At 40.3% G+C, this 22773-nt stretch overlaps 1 protein-coding gene across 1 annotated transcript; it reads left to right on the forward strand.

Annotated features, from left to right (window-relative positions):
* The first annotated feature begins 978 nt into the window (after window positions 1-978).
* On the forward strand, window positions 979-18749 carry LOC118233101 (opsin-5-like). The gene is made up of 7 exons (XM_035428457.1): window positions 979-1528; window positions 5300-5387; window positions 11189-11351; window positions 11832-11959; window positions 12760-13094; window positions 15312-15599; window positions 16247-18749. Exons 2-7 carry the CDS (start codon window positions 5300-5302, stop codon window positions 16403-16405), a joined length of 1161 nt encoding a protein of 386 aa, XP_035284348.1. The 5' UTR covers window positions 979-1528; the 3' UTR covers window positions 16406-18749.
* Window positions 18750-22773: the final 4024 nt, after the last annotated feature.

Raw genomic sequence — 22773 nt, forward strand, 5'->3', positions numbered from 1 at the left:
ACACAACTACTTTCAGCTTTCTTATCTCAGCTGAATTTAAATAACAGAAATTAGCCTTGTGTTTAAGAAGCAATGTACAGTATGCACATGGTGTGCACATTTTCTCTCTCCCCCCCCCCCCCCCCCCCCAATTTCTAATTAATAGTAGGCTATAACCATAATAAAGGACTCTCCGGAAAAATTACGTCGAAAAAGTTACAGTAGCCTAAGTGTATTTTCTTCCTTCGGATCACCCAGAAAGCACTATATCCTACAGTAGGCTACCTTCCATCATAAAACCTGCGGCTTTCATCGCACACAATCCTTAACAAAATTGCCAAGGCAAATCGATAACACCAAAACTGGAAAAATACGCGTAAAGTGAACTGTCCCTTTAACAGCTGCAAACTTCACCAAACATTTTATGATAACCCATGAGTAGTGCGATGCATTCCCGTAGGCAACTTAAACCACCGTTTTATGTGCTGCATCTGCAAATCAGGGCTTTGTTTTAGCGTGTTGCCCTTAGAACAGAGGCGGAAAATCGTATCTCTCAGATCGGCTAATTATCTTAAACGTATCACGAGACGTAGTCAGACAAAGACGAGCGCAGCTGTCAAAGAAGTGTAGCATACTGTGCGCGGAGTAACGCGGTCGAGAAAAGGCATGTAATGTGACAATTGTTATGCCCGGTGAAATACGAGTCTGTAATCCCGACCTGAACATTAGTCAGAGTCTCTGCAGTTGGCATTTAAAAATTCTATTCCTTAACAATAAAATGGATTTCTAAACAACAACTTTACAGGTTTGCCATGCACCACCTTTGGACGTTATGATGGAATCGCTGTGTATATGCATGGGTAAAACCGATCATTCAAAGGTAGCCTATACCTAGACCTATGAGATTTTATTTAGGTCGAACTAACATTTCGAATACTCGCCCACGTGGGTGAACATGAACTTTTGAGAGCGTGTGTTCTTCAGCCACCTGTTTCCGAAGTAGGCTACGGGATGATTCTGTTTTCATAGTGACTGCATGCGTTTTAAAACCACAGCTCATTATGTCCAAGAAAACAGAAACGACATTCGGTATTGCGAATAGCGATATTAAAACCAAAGGCAAATGAGCAAGAAAAAAGAAAAAATTATGCACTTGAAATAATCTGGACGCCGGCAAGGGATGGGCTACTGAACAACCTATATATTGTTAGTCTCCATAGAGGCGCGTGAATTGAGCTGTCAACTATGCCGAAAAGTCGTCCAATTAATCTGGGAAAACAGAACCAAGTCACTCGCGTGATATTGCACCAACCACTGAAGACTGGGATGCGCCTGTTTCTCAATGCTGATTTTCCGTTTAGCCTAGCAACCAGGCAATGGTTGCCAGAGGGGTTTATAGTGGTTCTTTAAATACCAGGCAGTAGGCTACAGTTGCTGACTTTCTTAAAAAAACTGGCGCAATTACAAATGTGGATTCATCAAATCAGAATTCAAATCAAAATTCTATCAGGCAACTCGTTGGGGATTTATAAAATATCAGAAGACCAAGGTAAGATTTCTTCTTCTTCCCTGTACTACTACTACTACTGCTATTATTATTATTATTATTATTATTATTATTATTATTATTATTATTATTATTATTATTATTGAAATGTATATTTTGAGTACACGATTAGGATCATTCATAATACGTGAAAATTTGGGTGTCGCTGCTGTAACGTAGCTACAGCTACTTTGGATCGAGGGTTGCCAAAATGTCCCTCAAATTGTTGCTTTTTATTGACCAGAAAAGGTTTTTGATGAGCGTACGTGAATTATGTTTGTGCGTGTATCCAACATATATGGGCACTTTTGAATAATAAACATACGTATAGAATGCACCTGGAGAAAAGTATTTTTGCTGTACAGAGAAGGTACTATAGTAGTTAGGAATGTCCAAACATTTTAATAGCTATCTGACAGCACTGTGTGACCTGTTTGTTGAAATGAATATACATAGTGGGAAAGCCAGTAGCCTCCCGTTGGTGTGTCCATTGGGTATTACTGGGGATAGCAGGATCCTGGCGCTTACTATATCTGGTTTTATCTCTGCATTGACCCCCCTATGTATGCAGGCACACTCACATGCAATATGTATCCACATTCACACACACACACACACACACACGTGCATGGACACAGAAACCCACACACACGTGCACGGATGCACACACACATGCACGGACACAAACCCCCCCCCCCCCCCCCCCCGACACATACACACACACACACATGCACAGACACATGCACGGATGCACACACACACACACACACACACACACACACTCAGTGGCATACACTAAATACCACCCCAAACCCCCCCACTTCCCAGTGCCTTCATACAATTTCACATCTCAAACTTGCATGATGAAAAAAAGGTTCCATTCTATTTGTTTGCGCATGTAAAGAATGCGGTGGAGATTGTTTTTAAAAAAAATTTTTTATAGCAATTAGCATTTGCTTACTGTGGTTGTCTTCCGTGGCGGTTGGCTTATTCCTTTCAAGCCATAGAATGCAATCAGGTTGCACTCAAACTGTTCATCACCAATCAGTGAAAAATCATTTCCCTGGAAGTGTCTGTCTCAGGGACGGTTCTGGGGAAGGCTGTCAAACGAAAAGGACTGATTGTCAATTTTTAAACATTTTTTTCCTGTCGTGATAATTACCCAGGGGAGGCACTTTAGTGGGCGTGCACGTGCACATAAGGACGGATGAAATGATGAGGGGGGAGAGAGAGAGAGAAAATTAGTGAAAGCGCGAGACCAGACAGGCATGAAATCACCACGTGCTTCTGCTCTGTGACATTACGAAGCATGCCGCCGTCCTTTGGCATGGTATTAATCACAGCGCATGGCAGAACATGTTAACCCCAGCAGAGTTTGTTAAAGTGCAATAGACATTGTGTTGTATTGCAGTAAAGCGTATTTAATCAGGGCTTGTTTAACGCTGCACGTTTTACGGTGCAGTCACATTTCGGCAAGCCGGCGAGTTAATCAGACGGGTGTCTCCAATCAGTAGGGTGCTGTGGATTTGATTCACCGCAGTCTCGTCTGAAATTTTGTGCCGTTCAGTTTGGCCCTTGGTCCAGTGTGGTGGAGATGGTGTTAATGACAATGCGATGAATTAAAATTTTTTTTGCTCAGTGGCAGGGATTTCACTTCTACACGCCGCAGGGAATCAGAACCGGAGAGATACCAGGAGTACTTTATTGCTTGCTCAACATGCAGTAGCTTTGGTCCACTACTGTTGGTGTAGCCTTTAGCAGACCTCCCATCCAGAGCGATTTACACAGCAGCACGCATATTTACTGAAGCAACTCCGGTTAAGGAACTTAGCTCAAGGACACAAAGGCACTAGCCCCTATCTGGGGATTAAACGTGCATCTCCTTAGATAAGAGCCCGCCCTCCTTTCCGCTATGCTGCACTGCCGCCCCTCAGTTCTACAGACGTGCATGCCGAAGAAGGGAAAGAGGATAGAACAGAGGTCACCCTCGAAGCAGAGGTCATTGGCCCACGGCCAAATTTTGCATGAGTGTGCAACTCAATTTACAGGCTTATAAAATAAAGCCCTCTTTATTTTCCTATCAGTGAAAACAAATATTTGGAGCGGTGGCTTCTGTTTAATTTCAACTGACGGGAAAGTAAGACTCTTTTTTAAAATTCCACAGTTCTTGCTGCATAATTATGCAAATCCAGAAAATGTAGAGCTCCTGGGCCTCAGTCTAAGACGCGCTGCTCCAAAGTATCACAACCATGAAATGACATTTTACTGTATCTTCAGGATATAATTCACATAGGCGAGAAACGCCACGGACATCCAAGCCAAGTCCAATATATGTGGGTCCTCTGTACATCATATGAACTCATGTTTCTGCTCAGAGGCCTTTTTTATGGCCTGCAAATGGAGTCGGATTCCTCATGTGCAGATTGCGTTTGGTTTAATTGCCTGGTCTGAGACACACGTACACGCACCTGCACTTGCACGGACACACGCACACACACGCACGCACACGGACACACACACAAACACACACGCACAGACACATGCACACAGACACACACACGCACAGACACACGCACACACACACGCGTACACACACACACGCGCACACACACACACACACACACACCCTCTCATCTCCTCCCTCCTCTGTTTCCTGGCTCTCCTCACTGTCCAGAGCATTGAATATTATATCCCCTGCAGTGATTCATCTCTGGATGAGAGCTACAGTACTGTGGACCCCGGCACTGAACTTTGAGGATCTGTTTCTTCATCCTCTCATGGCTCTGCTAAACAGCGTGGGCCCACAGTGCGCAGGCGAAACTCCACAATGTCAGGCGTCTCTAAAAAGCTATAAGAACTGTCTTTCAAGGGGAACGGGAACTCCCTTCTCTTATAAATGGTCAGTCGATCTGTCGACCAATAATGTGGTAAAAAAACCCAAAAAAAACGAATTACAGTAATGATGACGTGCTGATCTTTTAGATATCTGTCTCCTGTCATGGAATAATGAGAAAGAATGAGAGGAATAGCAGGTAGAGGTGTAAATTGAGAGAGAAGGAGAGATGGACAAAGGGAGAGGAAATGATTGTGTGTGTGTGTATGAGAGAGAGAGAGAGAGAGAATCCAATTCACTCCAATAAATTCCTCATGTTTATGGTAATTGCTTCCTCCCCACGTTTGTACTGATTTTGCATATTTAAATACCTCCACACAAATGTCTTCCTGTGAGTGGGAATACATTGTAGAAATCATTAGGAATGAGTCAGTGCACTTGATCAAACCGTCAAGGGACTTCCCCTTAACTTTGATTTAAATACAAACTGCATATTATTCAGTTACATTTAAAAAAAAGAAATGCATGAAAGTTTTTTCAACATGTTGGGCAAGTATCAAAATTTAGGCAGGTGTTATTATACAGTACTTGTCAGAATTTATTTCATAAAGAGAAAGGCCTATCAGTGATTGGAAAAAACCACCCAGGCCCCCTTTGTACCACATTCAATAAATATTTTCAGATTCATTTTTCAATTTCTATTCATTTATTATTTTTTGCGGGAGTAGGCTTGGCACTTCAAAGCATGGCACTGCCCCCATCAACGCAGTCCACCATCATTAAGGAGCGCAGGACTCATACCATGCTCTGATAATGCGTTTCCTGGAGACCCTTTGTACAACTTTGCCGCAAGTATTAATTATGTCTTTGGTGGGGGGACGTTTGACTGCTTCGCATGCTTTATGTTTATTTATTTATTTATTTTTAACTTTTAATTTCAGATGGGGTATCTGAGGGATGGAGCTTCCTTCCATTCGAATATTCCGGAAAGCACTGATATGGTTGTTGCGATTGTGTACTCCATATTTGGTAAGTGAGATTCCAAACTCCCCTGGAGAAAAAAGCATCAATCATGGCGTCCAGTGTTTCATAGACGTAATATTATCATTTCCATGTAAAGCGTCATTTAAAAGGTCGTTAACAGAAGCCATCAGGTGTAGGAAATTCAAATGGTTCATCAATAAGGCAAAAGATATAGGCAAGAATACCTAACTTTGAGCAGTCTTCTCATTTTTGTGCCTGTGGTAAGTGAAAGTTTTTAACCTTCATGGGAAAGTGCTATCAGATTCACCCAATAAAATCAGAGACAAAAAATAAAAATAAAATTTTCTTATGTTTTTCTTACAGCTACAGGGACTGCGGTCAAAATGACCTCACACAACACCTTTTTAGACAACGTGGCAGGAAAACATAGGATTATATTTCTTTGCATGTTTACTGTTTACGCCCACCAAATCAGGAAAAGTCATGCAGTATCAAGATGAAAAAATAAGGTTAACTGGTTTTATGAGACGTCGAACACAGAATGGGCTCAAATTTATTGATGCCGAACATGATATGAGGGTTAACAATCTAAATGTTACTTTGCAGAACAGCCAGTCATTCCTGTGTTATGGGTACAAATTTAGTTGTGTATGTTAACCCCTCTCAATGAGAGAGCAGAGAGAGAGAGAGAGAGAGAGAGCAGAGCATTTGAACATAATGACCACGTCTTTGCTTCCCACATTGCATTCGTAAGAAGTTCACTCTGCTCAGTACTTGTCTCTGTACCAGGCTGAGCAGAAGCAGATGAAGGCGCGGATGTGGTTGTTTCCTTGGCTGCCCATGCCACGGCCAGCTTAGCGCTGTAATAAACACACTGATTCAGCTCGCCTTGTTGTTCAGCAGCCTGCTGTATGTCTTACTCTCATTGTGTGAGAGCGACCTTTTTCAGATAGTACTTCAGAATATGACCTTCTTCTTCTCTTATACGGTTTAAATACAGTGAACTGCAATGTGTTTTTTTTTTTTTAAAGAGAAGGTCATTGTGGCCATGGAATTCCACAGAATAAAGCAGCCTCCATTATTCTACACACAATATACTTGTTTCAGCAATGTGTGTGTTGTAACCATGTGTGAAATGTTCTCAGACTGCTGGCAACCCAGAATGTCTTATAAAAGAATACTTAATGAAACAAAGAGCTCTGTGTATACTGCGGAATGAATTGTTAATAGTTAAGCTGTAAGATCGGAAATATGCCATTAGAATGTTCTTAACTGAACATCCTTATGCGGATGTAGCAATCACTGCTCGCATTTAAAAGTAATGCAGTTCTAGAACACTGACTTAAAATTTTGAAACATAAAAAAAAACCTACTCCTAAAAGTTTTAGAAAAGCGAAGTACTTGTCTTGTCAGGAATGAAACTTAAATTCTAATGCCCAAAATCAGATTGCATGCTTTTCAAGGCTGGGAGGGAACGGGATGGAAAAGGTGGGTCCAGGTTGTTAATCAAAGCTTGTTCAAAGAAGCACACCTGATCCCTCACAACAGGCCTAATTGTCAGTCAGATGGTTTATTGTGGTGTTGCAATGTTGACCAAGAAGCTTATTACCGCTTACATCAAAAAGATCTGTTCTACAAATATCTGTGGCCATTTTTTGCAGTCACTTGCATGTCTCATTTGTAATTCTGACATGAATGGATTCTTCAGGCTTATTATAGCTGGGCCGTATGCTTGAAAGGCAATAGAGATTAACTCACTCACGATCAAAGCCTTTTCTGATTCTGAAGGCATTATACAGCGATTGCTCATTACTAATGCAGTTTACAGCTATGCTCATAAAATAACTTCCATTTAGTGAACCTCGGTGGAAAACCTAGAGGTGAAATTCCTGTTTTCCGTCGATTAAATCATCTTAAATAAATGCTATATGCTACATTCAGCGGTTTTTAATTTTTAATTAGTAAAACATGCTGAAACCAGCTAGCTTTGCAGCAATGCACGGCTATAATGTCCCATTATTCAAGCTGGAAGAAATGTAGTTTAGTGGTTCCTTTGAATCCACCTTAAACACTTGACCGCTTCCTAGCCCTTCTATTAGACATTACAATTCACCACTTTTTCCCAAAGCACTGTTCTCACCTGCATTTCGGTCATCCTCAGGACGAGGTCAGCAGAGCCTTCTTTGATGGCACACGTTGCCACTTGATGATTGGCAGCAAAGTTCTCATACTGTTTTGTATATATTAGATGAGCAGTTATATCACCTGTACAGAAAAAAAAGTTGAATTCTAAACTATTCATAACAATGAAATAGTTTGCAGAGGGAGGAGGCTGATAAAATGCAATAGATTTAAGTGAAAATGTAGTTTGTAATTGAATTTAATCAGGGTCAATTTTTAACACTGTTCTCTATCATTGTGTGGCAATGCTTAGTTTCTTAGTGTAAACATGTCCATGTGGAGAAATGTATCTTTCCCCATTGACAGAGTTGGTTGCAATGCTTCCACAAACCTGGAATAGAAATTGGCACCGGAAATGGTACAACAGAGCAGAATAACAACTGCCTCATCTTGTTTTGCAGGGCTGAGATGGAAGTATTTTTTTGTGGGTGCGTAGTGATAAATTGCAAATGCGCAAAATAAATTGAGTCCTTCAGTGTGCAGTGTACCAAGCAGATACTGGTGCACAATGCCCCTTTTTTGTTTGCCATTCTGTGGTTGCTGACTTTCTTTCCGCTCTGCCTGTTAAGAAAGCTAATTGATTTTATCAGGGTCACGATAAACCGCTGATTATGTAATTAGTCGGGTTATGGTGCTGATGCAGTCAGGTCGAGGAATATTGATTGTAAATTTTGAATCCCTCAAGAGCTTTTGAAACTCTGGTGACCCTTATCATAATTAGCATTAGTTAGTATTATTCATCGCCGACCACGATGCAATTATTATTATTTATTCATTCATTCATTCATTCATTTATTTGCGTTTTTGTACGTAACCTTAAAGGAAGAAATCACAGAGCTGTTACTTTAAAATATGTTACAATACGTGATGTGCTAAATTAGCCAGATACAAATATATTTTAGATGTCTTTAACTATTTGCAATTTGTTCATTTTATCTTCAAGCCAAACACCATATCATAGGTAGATCAATTTCATCACCTGGTCAGTAGTCACACAGCACTTGCTTCCTGAACACCATGTTTGGGGGCGTGCCCAGAGTTGGAAAGTCCTGCCATGTTTTTCTTCCACCCATAAACTCTGTCAACTGATTTACCTGATTAGTTCTACCTCCTGGCTCAAGAACACAAGTCCAGGTGATAGGAACAAAATACTGGGGAAGACTTTTACTTTTTTTTCCACCTCAAGGGGGTGCCATAGTGCTCACAGTAGTAAGTAGCGCTACATAGAGTAAAAGTAGAGTTAATAGAGTGTATGTGCGTACAGTGTAGGGAATAGGGTCATGGGCTCACATGGGTTACAGTCTGTACTTTTGTTTTCAGTCTGAGACACTGGGTTCACTGTATAATGAAACTGGTGAGAGCTCGTTTTGGTGAAACCACTCTCATATTGCATTAAGTGTGAAAAGAGGGTGTTTCACAGAATGCATTTATTGCCAGGAGCATGTGATTGCACTTCCAGGAATGTTTTGTTGCAAAGCAAACCTGATTAGGCATTTTGATTAGCACTCTAGAAAGTGCCTTTGTGCAAGCATTTTAACATTTTAAGTTCACTTAATATGTCAATTGTCTTTATAAACATTTGGAAAGTACGCTAATTAAAATTCTCTCTCAGTTGTCTCATGCTGTTGCATTTTTTCATCAAGTTAGAAAATGTGCTAGCTGAATGACCAAATGGAGTTAAATTATGCAAAAATCAATGTTATCTTCTCAGTGTACTGGTTAGACAGCAGGTGCATAAGCCAGTTATTTAAGTATTGCCACATGTCCACAGTAGGACACAGTTATCAGTGCTTTTCCTGTTCATTTACCTATCTGTGGAGGATGAGCATTTACCTCACACGCTGATTAGAATAATTACCCATTCCGACCTGCATTTAACGAGTTCATTTAACCATGGCTATTTGTTTATTTGTCCCGCAGTGAAATCTTAGGGTTTACTAATAAAATGTTACCTCATAATTCTATGTTGCTTTATATTTATCGCCAGGGAAATTATTTTATATGTATTGCTATGTTTTCTTTTATAGATTTCACTAACAGCATGCAGGTTGGAAGTGGTAGCCTATGTCGCAGTAAATATAGGCAGTTCTTCCAGTTAAAGTTGTGGAAAGGTATACACGTATTGCTGTCCTGATAAAATGGATTTGACATTTTTAATTGCTTTTTTAAGTCCTAGCTACCGTTACCGTGATCACATGGTGCAGTATAAACCTGACTCAAATGACTTAAAACTGTCGTCATTCTTAATCGGTTAATGTTATGACAGACGTTACTGTCATATAACATTTATCGATAAATGTATGATAGCTTTATGTCATTTGACATGAGCTGACATTGTATGTTATGCCATCTTGTGACAGCTGTTATGTCATGTATATGATGGTGTCATGTCAGCCTTATGTCAAAGGGTCCAAGTAAAGTGTTTATCAAGAATTTCTCTCATAGCAGCAGTGTCAGCATTTTTTATTTCACTGTGGGAACTCAAAGTGCATTCCTGATGGAGAAGTGCGTCAGTTACAAGAAATCTTATTAGCTTAGCAGTAAGAGCAAGCAAATACTGTAGAAAGCAACACTCAACTACCCAGTGAAGCAAGTGTAGCAAAATGTTCAGCATTAAATCAACTTTGGTAGAGTTGTATGTTTCATTTGATCTCATTTAGAGTTCTGTAAACCAATTAGCTGATTAAGCACAGAATATTTTATGACAAGCTTTTTTTAAAGAATATTTGTAATTCAATATGTAATCTCTATTTACTTTTTTCATGATGACATTTGAGTCCCCTAATAGTAATTCTGAAATCTATCTTTAAATTAGTCTCATTATGAGACAGTATTTACAGCATTTTGGCCTTGTTTAATAATTTTGTGCATGTAACATAGGTCTGGAACTGCGGCACTTTTAAACACTGGTGTATCTGTTATGGGGAACTTCATAATTTGACAGATTTTTCAATCGTTTGCAAACTTGTGCATTTCAAACAGAATAAAACATTACAGTGCATCGTTGTAGTGCCTTATAGACTCCACGACTGTAGCCTTGATCACAGGACTTGGACTGTCACAGGACTGTCGCAATCTCCGATGCCACGGCGTGTTTGTCAGATCGCTCAAAGCTTCGCGTATGGCTGGCAGGATGAACCTATGGGAGGCATACCTCTGGCACCCTGCAGCTCTGCTTCCGGTGTAGCTCACGTCATTGGTCGGTGTGCTCGGCTGCCTGCGTTTGCTCCCTGGTGGCCAGCAGGGGGAGCCCTCGAATTAGCTGCAGCCTGTGACATGGTGCCTGGCTTTGCAGACAACAGACTGTCATTGTTCACATTGTCCTGCTGATGGACCGGTCGGGACCATTGCTTTACATTCATGTGATAATTATTTGTAAAATTTTTTGTCTTTTTTTTCTCTGTTTGTCATTACTATACATCCTATATATTTGTATATACATATATATACACATATATTCATATATGTAATTGAAGTATTATTATGAATAATTATCAAATTGAATATTTCCAATAATAAATATTTTGTTGTACTATTTATCCTGCATGTATTATACTTATATATAGCAGATATCACAGTTTCAAATGTATCCACTGTAGTCTTAGTTTGTTCCAGTTTCCTGGCCACTCTGCCATATTTTGACCCACAGTTGTCGTCTATTGCAGGCATCTGCTCCCTATTCGGCAACAGTCTGCTGCTCTACGTCTCCTATAAGAAGAAGCACCTGCTGAAGGCGGCAGAGTTTTTCATCATTAACTTGGCCGTCAGCGACTTGGGTCTGACTGTGAGTCTGTATCCGCTGGCAGTGACTTCCAGCATTTTCCACAGGTAAACAGAAGTAAACACAACAAAGCGAAGACCATTAATTTTTCATGGCAGCAGAAAGTTAAAAATAAAAAGGCACCCGTACCATATGCTGTGCGGCATATACCTTATTATCCACTTCACAAAAGAATCTATGTGATATACGTATTGCCCTTGCTACATGTAATATCTGCAATATATGTATGGAGTAAATATTTCAGCTGCTACAGTTTGTATTACGTTGTATTTGAGCAGTCTCCTACCTATGTCATGGAAAGCTGTGGGCTCACTAGTTTCTGTTGACTTAGCACTTCAAGTCATAATTCAAAGTAGTGCATTACACAGTAAATACACTCCTCCTGGTTTCTCTGGTCTAAAATGGTTTCATACTTTGTGGGGCAGACGTTTCAGCTTTCCAAGGCCAGAGTTCTGGACCATGACATTATTTACATCACCAGTCCACAAAGGCAATTTAACATAATCTTAAATCTCTGTGTTGTTCAGGTGGCTGTACGGTGAAACAATGTGCGTGATCTATGCTTTCTGTGGAGTGTTGTTTGGGATCTGCAGCCTGACGACACTAACGCTACTCAGTACCGTGTGCTGCCTAAAAGTATGTTATCCTCTGTATGGTAAGTACTGTATGCTTAAACGTACAAGGTTTAAGACCAAGGTTCCTAAACTATAGGAAATTACCTGTCTTCTTTTCTGGGTTTCTTTTTTTTTCTTTTGCATATTATTAAATTTTAGGCCAGTTTTGAGCTATTTGAAATCATGCACAAAAAAAAAAGAAAGTGTACTTTGTCTTTCCCTTCAAGAGACGATGGAAAAAGGACAACCCATAATTTTATAGAGTAATGTTTATAAAGTGAAAATCCAAAATCTGGTATAATGATAGTTTAAATATGAGTAAATGTACTGTACTTGTATTTTATGCTGGACTAATATTGTAGGGGTCATTACATGGTTATATCTAGAATACTCTGGCAAAAACATTTAAATACATTTGGGTATGTAGAGAAAAATTTGTATATGAAATCTTGTGCATGGGCACGTGTGCATGTGTGTTAGACTATATTAAATATAGATATATTCAATTAAATAGATATACTATATGACCAAAAGTATCTGTCCGGAAGCAAATCCCTGCAGCAATGCTTTGACCTCTAGTATAAAGCCTTCCCAGAAGAGTGGAGGTTGTTACAGCAGCAAAAGGTGGGCAGACTCTGTATTAATGCAGAGATGGTAGATGTCAGGTGTCCACATACTTTTGGCCATATAGTCTATATTCAATTCTATATTACCATAGTCTATATTCTATATATTGTGGAATATATTCAGGTATATATATATGGAAACTATATGTGAAATTGGTAACATATGAAATCATGAACTTATATTGAGTTGGTAAGAGGTGTGTGTGTGTCTCCAGGGAACAGGTTCAGCTACAGTCACGGGCGCGTGCTGGTGGCGTGCGCCTGGGCGTACGCGCTGCTGTTCGCCTGCTCTCCCCTGGCCCGCTGGGGGGTGTACGGGCCCGAGCCCTACGGCACGGCCTGCTGCATCGACTGGCACACCTCCAACAAGGAGGCGGTGGCCAAGTCCTACACCGTGGTGCTGTTCGTCTGCTGCTACATCCTGCCCTGCGGGGTCATGGTGGCCTCCTACGCCCAGATCCTGTCCGTCGTCTGCCGGTCCCGCCGCACCATGGAGGAGCACGTCTCCGCCCAGTCCCGCCTCGGCAACATCCAGGCCATCATCGTCAAGGTGAGTACGCGTACGCGCAGGGGAGGGGCCACGAAATCAGGTCCGAATCTGTTCTGTCCGTGTAGCGCTTTCCTTTACTGAGGACTGACGCAAAGCCGCTTCACAGGAATAACTGAAGGAGTGCTGAGCAAAAACCAGGCCTGATCCCCCAAAAAGCAAGCAGTTAGGTAAAAAAAAAAATGACAACAAAAAAAAAAACACTAAAAACTACCAAAACAGCTGAAACGGGCAAAACCACAGACCACTAAGTCCACACCCCTGTGCGTCTGCACCCCACCCCTCTCCCCCCATCCCATCCCATCCTGTTCCACATGCTTCCATTTCCTCCCGGGGGCAGATAAGAGTGCTGTTTCACACACACACACACACACAAACACACACAGCACGGCTTCGCATCTGAGAGAAACGCACAAAGAGAAAAACAGGACAGGGAGGGAGCTCAGCTTCATTGGGAGCTCTTGACCGCAGAGAAGACTGCTGCTGCCCGTGTGTTCAGAGATATGTAATGTTGTTTTTCATATGTAATGCGGGTTGCTTGCCTCTCTTTATTTATATGTTCGTACCTCTGATCCACCGGCAAATCAATCTTCGTAGTTCTGATTATAGTTTGCTGTTTATTTTTTTTTGAGCCATTTCGCAACAGTGTGATTATATTGCACGTGGGGACAAATATCGATTCGGTTGATTTAATGCATGTGCTGTTTTGCATTTACGTTTAGGAATTGCTGTGGATTCCAGATTGATTTTCAGAGCTAACCTTTAACGTACGGTCCTTTTACGCAGATGGATATCTGCTGAAGCAATTGATATATTTCAATGACTTTTTCCCCCGTCTCTTCAGGAATTTCCTTTGATTGTGGCGTAGTGTGCCTGTAGAAGCGTTGTGGTGACTATTTCACCCTGATGGTAAGGTTAATTATGAGTGAGGTTTAGATTCAGCAGGACTGGCTTCAGTCAAGCCAGGGTGCGTTCAATCAGCTGAATCTACTTATCAATTAGATTTGGCTAATTGGTTGATTGAGTAACTAACGGGGTATTTACTTTTTCACATGAGTGTTATGGGTTTGACAACTTTTTTATTAAACAAATGTTTTGTGTTTACTCGGTTTTCCTTAGTCCAGGGGTGGGCAATGAGGGCCGTATCTGTTTCTGGTTTTTTCTAGTTTTCATGCCAACTTCTGGCATTAATTACTTTATGACCCCTAACATTTACGCCATCTGGCTTTTCACCTGCATTTCTTGATAAGTGCATGAAGGACAGCCGGAGACTGTTCTCGTGTCTGTATATGAGATGTTTTACTGTGATCTAACCTACGAGTGAACCAGTGTTGGTGTGTACAGCCAATTGGCTCATTTAGCCAGAGTAATTGGTGGAAACAAAAATCTGCAAACACACCGGCCCTCCAGGACTGGAAGTGCCCACCCCTGCCTTAGTCTTATATTACATTTTTCTTAAGATCTGAAATTTTTTTTGTCTGTGACAAATATGCAATAATAGAGTCTTTGTAGATTAGAGATATGTACTCCTGTTTTTGGCTGGGTAATCAGAACAGAAGGGAGGGATTTAGGGATTTAATTGTTGCATCATTAATACCACTTCAGTCAAAGTCAGAAGTCAGGCAGGGATTGCAGCTGACGCTAACTCAGTGATGTCCTCCTCTAATGTGTGTTATTTTAGTTCTCTCCATCACAGTCATGAAACATGCATTCTGGATGGCCTGGGGGAGGGTTAATTTTGTGTTTTATGTCAGAGATAAAACACACAGCTAGCAGTGTTAGATGTGGTATTGATCATAGTTCCGTAGAATGGAATAGAATCAAAGCTCAAGGTTCTGTTGAAATTACACTGGACATTTTACTGTATAGTATGACACAAAGAATATCATTATAATGTGAAAGTTAGAACACAAACTATTGTTAAAAATGAAACGTTATTGTGTGTTCCAGCTGTGTGCATTCCCAGTGTGTCAGACACTCCCCCATCCTGTTCCAGCTTATCACAGCTGTGTGCATTCCCAGTGTGTGAGACACTCCCTCATCCTGTTCCAGCTTATCACAGCTCTGTGCATTGCCAGTATGTGAGACACTCCCCCATCCTGTTCCAGCCTATCACAGCTGTGTGCATTCCCAGTGTGTGAGACACTCCCCCATCCTGTTCCAGCTTATCACAGCTGTGTGCATTGCCAGTGTGTCAGACCCTTCCCTCTCCTGTTCCAGCTCAGTGTGGCGGTGTGCGCAGGCTTCTTCGCGGCCTGGAGCCCGTACGCCGTGGTGTCCATGTGGGCTGCTTTCGGCCACATCGAGAACATCCCCCCCCTGGCCTTCGCCCTGCCCGCCCTGTTCGCCAAGTCCTCCACCCTGTACAACCCCGCCATCTACCTGCTGCTCCGGCCGAACTTCCGCAAGGTGATGCGGCAGGACGTGGCCGTCCTGCAGAGGATGTGCCTGAGGAGCTGCCTGTGCACCAGGAGCCTGGCCAAGTGTGACTCCAACACCATCGTCAAGGTCAGCGCCAAGGTCACCCCCCCCCCACCTTTAGCTCAGTCACTCCTGCCTGCATGAGTTTGCTTCTGTAGGACGATGCCAAGTGTTTAATGTTATTATGTAATGTCATGTATGCACATTTTTTAAATCACTTGTGAACTACAATAAATACAGCTTTACAATGATTAAGTAAAAGAAACCCCCCAATTCCATTTGTATATTATCAGCAGCCATGGAAGTATACAGTACACTTTGGGATTTATTAAAACATAAATAAAAATCATGAGCATGATGCTAATTATGAAAGATGTTGCCAGTATTTAACCAGTAGGTGGAGGCCTACTGCCACCTGTACGATATCTGCATGTTATCTTGTATGTGGTCATACCCTGTGAAAACACTGGTGCAAAGTGTCTCTACCTGTTCAAATCGTGAAGGGGAAAAATTTCATTTCATAACATGTCAGATTTAGCATTAGCGTTTTTTGCAGAGTATCTGTAAAGTAGAATGCTACATTGAGCGCGTAGCTTTCATTCCAAACAGACCCGAACGCCTCAGAAAAGCACAGTAGGCTGGATTGTGTGTAGGACCGTTGTGACGAGTGCAGAAGTGACGAGTCGGCAGGTGCCCCGCCAGAGGAAGTGAGAACTGTGCCATTTTCCTCACAGGAGAGGGGGTCTCCTGAACCCAAACCGCCCAGGAAGACGCCGCAGACTGCCAAAAAAACCGTCCGCGTGTTTGTGCGAGGGAAACGGAACACAGAAATCGACTGTGTGGAGATAACCCTGGAGGCGGTACCTGTGCAGACCAAATCTGCTTGGCAGTAACACCTCTTTTGTGTTTAAAAGTTCTACAAATGTCAGATAAATTAGATCTTTTTTTCTATATAAATATTTAAGGTAAACAGTTCAACTGTGAATTGAATGTAACGTGTTTTACATGTTGAATAACAGCATTCACTCAGATATTTGTTTTAGCTGTGGGGAGAAGGGAATTTTTGTTGTGAAATACTGACTTTATCCACTGCATATTTACTCAGATGCACCTCTGCAATCTTCAGAAAGGCAGCTTTTCTTCAGTACTAGTGCTTTGTTGGCACAATGAATCCTATCAGGGCTATTTCTGTCACCTTCAGGTATACTGTTAGAATACTCATGGAATAACTGTAATCTTTTTACTTGACAGTTTGACAGTGTTGTACAGTGATTGTCACCACAGAAATGGTGACAAATTCAGCTGATAAATCTATTGAACATCCTCCACGAAGACCACGCTCGTGAAATCACATACTGTGAATGAATAATCTGAAAAAAAAAATATTTTTCAAGATTTTTTAATAGTGCCAGGGATTAGCTATGTTCATTCAACAATGCAAATAGAGGGAGAGAAATTGATGGAGGCATATGGGGGGTTCGGAAAAGAGAAACAGAGAGAGGGAGAGGCAGAGAGACAGAAAAGAGTGTGTGTGTGTGTGTGAGAGAGAGAGAGAGAGACAGAGAGAGGGAGAGAAAGAGAACTCTGACAGAGAGGCAGGCAGCTGTTTCTGATTTTCTGAAAATTTTCTGCATGAAAGTGTGTACTCCTAAATGGTTGATAGCCAGGTCCAGTAAGGCATACAATCTCAGTATTTCTGAAGAAATAGATATTTTTGGTTCACGTATTTTTATAAGACCAAGTTTTTTCAAAAAAGACTATGCATATAAAGAATGTGTGTACCTCAGATAAAATTAGCATTGATGGTTACTACGACTATCATTGTGCTATTTTCTATTTAGCTGATTTGCCTGTCATTAAAAGCCAAACACAAAGCCAAATGAAGATGAGATTGCTAATTATAGCTCTCTCTCTTCAAACAATAACTTTTATCATGTATGTCTTTGGTCTGTTTGCACTGACAGATGATACAGTAGGCAAATCCTTTTTCTGCATATTCAATATACAGTATGTGACCATATGCTTAGGCTACATACTTCATTTTTAATGTGTTGCAACTCCTGTTCCATGCATTTAGAGATTGCATTTCTCCTAATTGTCACATTCAGTCTGATATATAGCCCTACAACAGTCTTGTGAACTCCCGCATGCTTATTATGGGATGCTGTGTGTCAGTAGAAACAGTACTGATTACAAAATGTGAATGCTGAAGCATTTCCGTTCAGATCCATTCCTGGGATACAACTCAGACTACCTCCAGGCAAGACGCAATTCAAATAAGATTGTGACAAATCCAGTCGTGTTTTTTGTGTTTTGACTGCAATCATCAAGTGTGACCCGTGTTGGATTTGTCAAGATACTGGACAAATTTTGCATTAAAAGATAAATGTAAATAGGTCCTTTGATTTATCACTGTACGGTGTGCATCTGGGTCTGTGATTTTTATTACTGGTATAATGGACTTGATTTGGTGATAAAGAACTTGGAGATGTACCAATCCATTATATATGGCAGAGAACTCCCAGAACTTTAGTTTGTTGAATTCACCCGGGTCTATTCAGTATTTTGTTCTGTTAACTTTTTTTATATTGAAATTGTAATCATTCCTTTGAGGAACAAATTATAATTTGTGGAACAAACAGCAGACTGCTGTATTGCCTTTGATTGAACAGATTGCTATTAGATTAATAAATGATTAATTAGATGCAAGCAGGCTTAGCAAAATTAATAACTTCTAGTCAAGCTGCTGATAAACCTCCCACTTCCTGTTCAGCATTCAGTTTAAAGCCTTCAGTTTAAAGCCTTTTCCTGGTTGTCAAGGAGAGCAAGGAGAGTGACGCTCCATTACCAGATGAAGTAGTAAAAGACAGCTATGACTGCATAGTATGCAGTATGTATCTCCAATAAATGATACCCTGAAAACTATTGCATTTGCGGCATGTCTCAGTTAAATAGACATGACCGATCCCAGAAGGTGTGCATTCACTGAAGGCATAAACTCTGTCAGTTGTTTCATTGATGCTTTAAAAATGTTTTTTTTTTCTTTTAGTGCTGCCAGTTGTTTGTATTACAAAACTGGATATTTTGCATTTGATGGATATAAATGTAAATGAGAATTATGTGAAATTAAACTAATGTGAATGCAGTTTACTCACTGAAGTATACTCCTGTGAATACAGTGGGATTTTGTATTGTCACATTTTACTTCAGGTATGATTATTGAAATAATAAAACTAATTGATGTAACATATTTTAAATGTGACTGAGCACTATGTTATATGTTTGCCCGCATTTCCTCATTGCATTGGTCTTCCAAGAATGTTGAATACGTTTGAGCACCAGCCTTGAAGGTATAGAAATGTTCTTGGGGATTAATTGTAGCTGCTGTTGAGAACTGAAGGCGTTTTTTTAGCTGTTGCTGTAGTCTCTGCTCACGTGCCTTGGGCCATCACCCGGAATATTCCAGAAACGTGGGGGCTTTGGAGGACAGGAAGTCTCATTTTGAAAGCCGATCAGAGGAAAGTAGTTGTGGAAACAGCTGAGGGAAAACAGGAAACAGACTGCATTTGTAAAAAAAAGAGCCATACTTCAATGTTTATCAAGGCTAAATATTCAAACATCTCTCCATCCTGGCTTCATCAGAGAAATGGTGTTGTAAGCAGATGGAAATCCTTCATATGCATCATTAAAATGCCATCGCTAGTGCACAGTTTTATTACAAAGAGATAGCTAATCAGATCCTCATCAAACAGTTGATGTGGATCTTTTGAACTGTAGTTATTGAATTATCTTGGTTTGTGTTCCTCCAATTGGAACAAAGCATTAGAATAATAGCACCATTCATTTTTATTTAAATGAAGAAGAAAGGGGGATTTTAAAGAAATTGGACAGGTAAATAATTAATTTGCCCTGATTTCAATTCAAATTCAAAAAACATATAATCATATCTTTAATAAAACATTATCTGTCATTTTCAACAGTGAAACTCAAATTGTGGTTAACTAATTACAGTAATAACCACCATATTATAAATTATAAATAAGAAGCATCACCAGAGCTTGGCACACATATAAAACTGCAGCATGCAAGTATCATAATATTTGAATACCCAATCGATCAAAATTCAGTCTGCCTCTACATCAAAGCTTTTTCCCCCACTACTGTACAGTTATAAAATCTGATTAATTTTGATGCTTATCCACTCTCAATTGAACATTTGAGAATATCATTTTGAGACACCCAAAAAAAAAAAAAAGGCATTCAAACTGTATCGAGATGATGTTTTAAACAAAGACAGCGGATTCATGTGTAAAAATGTAATTGCCTGGTATGCAGACATTTATTCACACTGAACTAAACATTGTGTCCCTCTGGGATTTCATAGGAATACATATCAAAGGGCTGGTGGATTTCTATACAAAATTTTCTCTGGGCCAAAAAGCCCACTCCAACCCACAGACACAACAACGGTTTAGATTTGACTATGATCATGGATTTGATCATCTTTGACCCATGTTTAAAACATTCATTCTTTTCTTCACAAACAAGCTTTCAGGCAGTTACATTTATCGAAAAAATGCAAAATGTCAAACCGCATTTGTGAAGAATAAACTCAACACTTGCAAATAATCTCAAGTTAAAGAAGAATGCTGAGTCCAACATTTGTTGCATCACATTGTTTGTGATGTTGTTTAGAGTGACGCTGCCCCACGCCCGAGACCTGACATGGGACAAGTAAACGGGAGAATTCTGAGTCTTTGACGTGAGCCTTTCGATATTGAGTGTGACTGATCACTTGACTGAGTCTGGCTGGCCTAATTGTGGCCATGCAGCTAATGAGGGTTTTGTGGTCAAGACCAGTGGATAGGAATGTTTAGCATGCTATAAATCATAGATGTTAGATTTTACTAGTTCAATTACATTTTTAATTTCCTTTCCCCTAGACATTGGAATGTGCCTGCAAGTGGAAACAATTGAAGGCATTTTGCGTGAAATGTTTCATTTGCAATCATGCTATAGAAGAGAAAAATGATTAAATAATTGGCTAATCCCCATTGCAATCATATTAGCATTTTTCTTTCAAAGCCCTGCATTTGTCTTCATGCATTTCATTAACCTTACCTGTCCTAACTCATTTGTAAACATGCATGCCATTAAGCATTAATATATCCGTGTCACATTTGAATATTCATTTGTGCATTATCCTGATTAAAACAAAAAATAAGATAATTACATTCAATCTGCAAAGGAACAGAATCTAAACTGGCACATAAAAATGAACATTTAGCCTATCTAAGCTGGCATATACAAGCGAACATTTAGGTCTATCTAAAATGACACAACTTTAATCTTTTTTTTAAGGCCAACAGGCCAGCCGGGAGGCATTGCAAAGCATACTACCCGAGAGTAGTTGGATAGCTTCAGCATTAGACACAATCTGTGATTCATATGAAAGAGCTATTTGGCACTATTTGTCCGCTAGAGCAAAACATAGGTGCCTGTGTGTAGTCTAATACAGGATTCAGGAGGTAGAAAAAGTAATTCCAGATCTGAGACTGTGTACAATTAGGGACACCATATGAAATCAAACTTTCATGAGCTGTCCCTGCTGGCTTTTGTTACTCAGCACTTCATCAGCATAGCAACTCATCAATCAAAGCATTTGATTACACAGCAACTCGGGTGACCGGGTTTCTTGGGTCTGCATCAATGGCTGATCTTCAGGTGAAAACAAAAACCAGCAGACGCTGACACTCTCCACAACGTGGATTGAAAATAACTACTGCAATCTATATGTTTCATAGGATTTAAGAACTTATTTTAATGAACATGGTAAAGGGGGAGAGATAGTCTGAAAATATAATCAGGTCTTTTATGGTTAATAAAAAAAGGTATTCTCTTATATTGCATCTGATGGAGTACTGAAACACATCCTTGGCCTTTCTGAACATAATATAACACTAGTGCATCAGTTACTAGACTCAGGGGGAGCCTTCATAGATCCACTGGGTATTGTAACATTGGGAGTGCTAACATTGCAGAACGCAAGCTGTCATTGAAATTCACCACAGATGTTTAATTATTTTTCTTCAACTGGTGGTAACTACTGACTCATCTGTCACAACACAAATCATAGCGACAATTGTGCATTTCTCTTCAGGTTAAACGACACACCTAGAATGTGGTACAAAAGAATGGCATCTAGCATATATCACGAAGTATATGCGAGATACTACAGAGCCAAACCCAAGTGCTTACAAAAACAAACATAATCCTCCCCTTTTGGCAACAGAGAGACTCATAAGTCTGTGTCAAACTTGGTAAATGGTAAATGGACTGCATTTATATAGCGCTTTTATCCAAAGCGCTTTACAATTGATGCCTCTCATTTGCCAGAGCAGTTAGGGGTTAGGTGTCTTGCTCAAGGACACTTCGACACGCCCAGAGCGGGGTTTGAACCGGCAACCCTCCGACTGCCAGACAATCGGTCTTACCTCCTGAGCTATGTCGCGCAAACTTAATATTTAGAAACAATAATAGGATGAATGGATAAATGGATGTGGGGGAAAAAATATATAAATTTGCAAATAATACATGTATTTCTAATCAACCATTCTCTCTTTCAAGTGACAATGAATACTGAAAATGAACTTTAGATGCAAAAAACACTATGCTCTAAAGGAAATCAATATTTTTGTTGGTGTCTCGCTGGATGTTTAACATGCCAGTTTTGTTCAACTGTTTCCAGCCGATGCATGTCTTTTCACGCAAAGGTATACGTTTTTCATAAAATTTTAATAGAAAGAGCAGCTGACATACGAAGACTGAAATTAATCACACTGTACCAGGTAAGGCATGCTGAATGTCCCTGTGTCTATTTCAAGCATATGAAGTGATTCAATTCAAGACCTGTAGACTCAGGCTTTCTCCACGTCACAATGGGCCACCAGTTTTTTTCATTTAATTTATGGCCAGGTCCTTCAGAATGCATGAGATGTGTTACATGGACCTGCAGTAGTAGACCAGAGCAACAAAACAGAAATATCATAGTACTTGTAAATTGGATATGGGATGGTGTTATATATAGCCCTAAGTAGTTTCTCTCTGTCAGGCTTTTTCAGATAATGTGGGTTTTTTCAGTCCATAAATCCTGTATTGGAATCTCTTATATATTATATATGCAAAAATGTTTGTGTGTGTGTGTGCATGTATGCGCATGTGGGCTGGTGTGTGGGTCATATACAGTGCCGTGAAATAGTCT

Source organism: Anguilla anguilla, chromosome 8, assembly GCF_013347855.1.
Source record: "Anguilla anguilla isolate fAngAng1 chromosome 8, fAngAng1.pri, whole genome shotgun sequence".
Lineage (NCBI taxonomy): Eukaryota > Metazoa > Chordata > Actinopteri > Anguilliformes > Anguillidae > Anguilla > Anguilla anguilla.

Coding starts and splice junctions, on each gene's coding strand:
- LOC118233101 (XM_035428457.1), top strand. CDS start 5,300: ATGGGGTATCTGAGGGATGGAGCTTCCTTCCATTCGAATATTCCGGAA. Junction 11,352..11,831: donor ACTTCCAGCATTTTCCACAG/GTAAACAGAAGT, acceptor TGTGTTGTTCAG/GTGGCTGTACGGTGAAACAA. Junction 15,600..16,246: donor ACTCCAACACCATCGTCAAG/GTCAGCGCCAAG, acceptor TTTTCCTCACAG/GAGAGGGGGTCTCCTGAACC.